The sequence below is a fragment of the Tarenaya hassleriana genome, unplaced genomic scaffold (assembly GCF_000463585.1).
Source record: "Tarenaya hassleriana unplaced genomic scaffold, ASM46358v1 Cleome83, whole genome shotgun sequence".
In the NCBI taxonomy this organism is placed as follows: Eukaryota; Viridiplantae; Streptophyta; class Magnoliopsida; order Brassicales; family Cleomaceae; genus Tarenaya; species Tarenaya hassleriana.
The window spans coordinates 68,566-72,450 of record NW_010970743.1 but is presented as its reverse complement, the minus strand read 5'-3'; the positions used below and the strand labels follow the sequence as shown (position 1 = coordinate 72,450).

Genomic DNA, 3,885 nt, shown 5'->3' with positions numbered 1-3,885 from the left:
ATACACAAAGTTCATATTTTTTTTTTGGCCATTGCCCCATTTTATAATTAGAGTTTAGTCATTTTTTGGCTTAGTCTTCCATTTATATAATATAGTGTTATGCATCACAAGAACTATTTCTTGTTTTTGAAGATGATGGTTAGCAAACGTTTATAGAACACAAGTGATTATAGCGTGGATTTTTCATTTAACATATCATATGTTCTCTTTTTTTTTTTTCCCTTCTTTGTGATTACAGAATTGGACTAAAGTTCAATTAATTTGCTACAAGTAAAATGATCACATGAAAAATGATTATTATAAAAATAAATTTATATTTCCGATAATTATGAGAGGAGATATCAGTTTTTTTTTCCTTTTTACTTTAATTGTATACATTTCTCCCATTTTCTTACATGTTTATATACTCCAAAATATACAAACAAAATCGTGCCATGGTTTTTCCCGTATTCAAGATAAAATTCCTAACTTTGTAAAAAACTTCTAGATAAATATCAAACCTTAAAACTTCTAAAAACAAATATTAAGTTTTCTGTGAATGTCAAATTAAAAATAAACTATCAAAATCCACTAAAACACAACCGTTTTCCTTACTTTTATGAAAACAACAATGTCTTGCGAATTTATTTTTACAGAAACACGTAAGAGGTTGCTCGCAAGCCATAATATATATAAATATTTATATAATTTTATTAAGGTTTTTTGTTTATATTCTGAAAAGATCGAGATGAGATTTTCCATTGAGCTCCCTAGCAAAGTAGATATTGAAGTACTCTTCAGTGTTGACGCTTTTGAAAAATGCATTGTTTAGCCTCTCCACAAGGCTTTTCGTCGGACCAAATCTTGTATCCAACCCTGGACTATGAAACACCGCAACCGAAATCCTCTCTTTCTCTGTGTTCACCATTGCTCTATGCTCGATGCTCCGATATATTCCATTCGTTATGATCTACAACGACGATGAGGTTAGGCTTGTTAGTATTCTTATTCCTTGCAATAAAATGAATGAATGAATATAAATTGGTGGATGGATTAACCTCTAGACTATCTCCAACATTGACAACCAAAGCATTTGGAAGGGGTTTGATAGGAACCCATTTGCCATCTTTCTTGATTTGGAGGCCTTCCACCTCATTCATCTGTAACAATATGGTGAGAGCGACAACATCCGAATGATGAGTTAGACCGATGACCTTATCAGGTTCTGGACAAGGAGGGTAATAGTTCATCCTTATTGACTGCCATAAATCCTCGAACCAATCTTCTATTTCTTCGGGTTTGATCTTCAGGGCTATTGCCATTTTCGCCAAGAGAATCTTAGTTAAGTTCTTTACTTCAGTTGAATAGGTGTCTAGCAAATCCCTAGATAAAAAAAAGAAAAAATTTCATAGATGAGATTTAGCTCATTGAGGGAGAATACTTCGCCTTTGATGACAAGAAAATAAACAAAATTTTACCTCAACGGAATAGGTAGTTTGGGTAACAAACTAGGTTTACGTAATCGAACTGGTTGAGTGGTGAGAAAGAAACTGTCGCCCCAGTCGAGTTTCTGATCTTCTGAAACTACAAACACTTGCCCAAACCCTTCGATTTCGCCACTTCGTTGCCAAAACTTCTTCTTTTCTTCGGTTGGAAAGTTGAAGAAATCTTGAATCTCTGCCTTTAGATTATCCAAAAAATATGGCTCTATTCCATGGTTTACAAGCTGGGGAGTAAATATAATAAGGAAGCTTTCAAAAGTCAATGACATAGATTTGTCTTAAATCAGAAATATATATATGTATGCTTTTTATTCTTGCGTTCAAATAATATTTATTCATTTTGAGATTTTACCTGGAAAAATCCCCATTCTTTGCAAGCGAAATCAAGCTTCGCGAGTTCAGAATTCATGGTAGTTGTAGAACATAAACTCTTCATATTGATAACCGGAATTTCGAGTCCGATACCAGAATCATCAACGATCTCAACTTTATCTTGATCAGACCGTACGTATCTCGGAGGAACAGTGGTAATGTTCTTATCCTTAACCAGTTCTTGAACAGATGGTACAATCAGTGAGTTCCATTGCCTTTCTCCTTCGGCATCCATGACTTTTTGTTCTCGGAAACAAACACTCTCTGAATCTTGATTCTCAATATCTATCGCTTTGAGAAATTATATTGAAGTGAAAGGCCGAATCTGTATACCCTTTTATAGTCAATATATATACTTAGTAGAAGAAATGATGATATGCAACTGCTCGTTACTAACAACTAACAACCAATTTCTTTTAATAGAAGCTTTGACAAGTTATAATCACATGAAAAACATGAGTGTGGTGTAAGTGGGACCTATGTAAATAATTCAGGTGAAGGTCCGAAAGCATTATTTTTCACATTCCGTTACAAGTATGGAACAAATTTTTTTTTTTTTTTTTGATAACTGGGTAATCCCAGGTCCAAAGGGCCCAGACTAATCCCGACCCATACGCACAACCGACATCACACGTGTGGGATGTAAGCACCCGAAGGTGGCCGGAGGGGAAATCTCCATACTCTGGGTGTTGAATCCACGATCTCTTGTTCAGGAAGTGAGCTGTCAAACCAACAGAGCTGGGGGAGATCCCCGTATGGAACAAAGTTCATGAATCTTTCTTAGTAAACGAGTCATATATATTATTGTGGTCCCTACCTATGGAATATGAAAACCAACATTTCTCAATCATAACCATATGTATTGAATCTATATTTATATAATTCATAATATGAGAAAACGATTGTAGATGGTGCAAACATTTTTATTACTAAATGCATATAGTAGCAAATACATAAATCCTGAACAATTTATATATTATCATAAATTCAAATGATATTCATATAATAAAAACAACGAGTATTGGTGGGAATATCTTATCTCAATTAATTATAGGCCAAAAAGCAAATAAACATATATGATTATAGTTTTTTAAGAAATCCTTTAAACGGTATGAAAATAAAAGATGCCGAAGTACAAAGGATGGATCTATTGGAGTATTTTGGGTTGAAAAATTTCTGTGAATATCTTCTGTCTTGTCTCTCGAACATAATGTCCTTGACATGAGTACTTTTATTTTATTTTATAATATTACAACGATATTTATATCAAATTAATCAAAATGCTAGTAATGCGAGATTATGTGTGTGGCTCTCATGGAAAGTGTCCTAACGCATATAAATAAAAATTCTAAAATCTGTTTCTTAATATCAAATAAATTTTTAAATATTTTTTGGAGATTGACCACGAGATGTCATAAACGACGTTATTTTACACATTCATATTAATCTCCATTCGTTCTTGGGTATAAAGAACTAGTCTCGCATATTACTCTATTTCTAGAGTAAGGTTCGAACCCCTAACCTCTAATTAAGAGATGAAGATACATATATTCATTTGATTTTATCTTCATTATCTTTTTCTTATTTTATATCATATTTATTTGGTTTCTGAAAGATTTTTCTCAAAAATTTATTAAAAAATTCACAAAAGTTTCTATTATATTATTTTTAAGTGATTGATATTATATATTTGAATCTTCTATTTAGTTTATATTATATACAAAATAATATTTTTTATTTATTATACTAAATATCGAATTTCCTTGTGATTTTGAAAAAAAAAATTGAAGAAAAAGTCATTTAGATATAAGTCTTGTACTATCTTCGTCTGTGAATCCGATATCTTGCCCAGATCTATTCGATCTCTCAACTCACGCTTTAGCAAAGAACAACGATTAAAGAATGCAGAAATGTAAAAGACAACAGGAATTACGAGTTCAGTACGATCCTACGTCTCGGGAGAGAGGGAAATCTTTATTAGGTGATCTTAGGGTTTTTCGTATACAACAGAACAGAATTGCTCAGCACACTT

At 32.5% G+C, this 3,885-nt stretch overlaps 1 protein-coding gene across 1 annotated transcript; it reads right to left on the bottom strand.

Annotated features, from left to right (window-relative positions):
• Nucleotides 1-653: 653 nt before the first annotated feature.
• On the bottom strand, nucleotides 654-2,088 carry LOC104803311 (protein SRG1-like). Its single transcript, XM_010527232.2, has 4 exons — nucleotides 1,834-2,088; nucleotides 1,458-1,705; nucleotides 1,038-1,362; nucleotides 654-949 (listed from the first exon to the last, which is right to left on the bottom strand). Exons 1-4 carry the CDS (start codon nucleotides 2,086-2,088, stop codon nucleotides 707-709), a joined length of 1,071 nt encoding a protein of 356 aa, XP_010525534.1. The 3' UTR covers nucleotides 654-706.
• Between the last annotated feature and the right edge of the window lie 1,797 nt (nucleotides 2,089-3,885).

What these genes read in the sequence shown, in the direction of transcription:
- LOC104803311 (XM_010527232.2), bottom strand. Translation starts at nt 2,088, where the DNA reads ATGGATGCCGAAGGAGAAAGGCAATGGAACTCACTGATTGTACCATCT. An exon ending in AAGAATGGGGATTTTTCCAG is followed by an intron (nt 1,706 to 1,833) that starts GTAAAATCTCAA and finishes TTTACTCCCCAG; the next exon opens with CTTGTAAACCATGGAATAGA. An exon ending in AAACTACCTATTCCGTTGAG is followed by an intron (nt 1,363 to 1,457) that starts GTAAAATTTTGT and finishes TTTTTTATCTAG; the next exon opens with GGATTTGCTAGACACCTATT.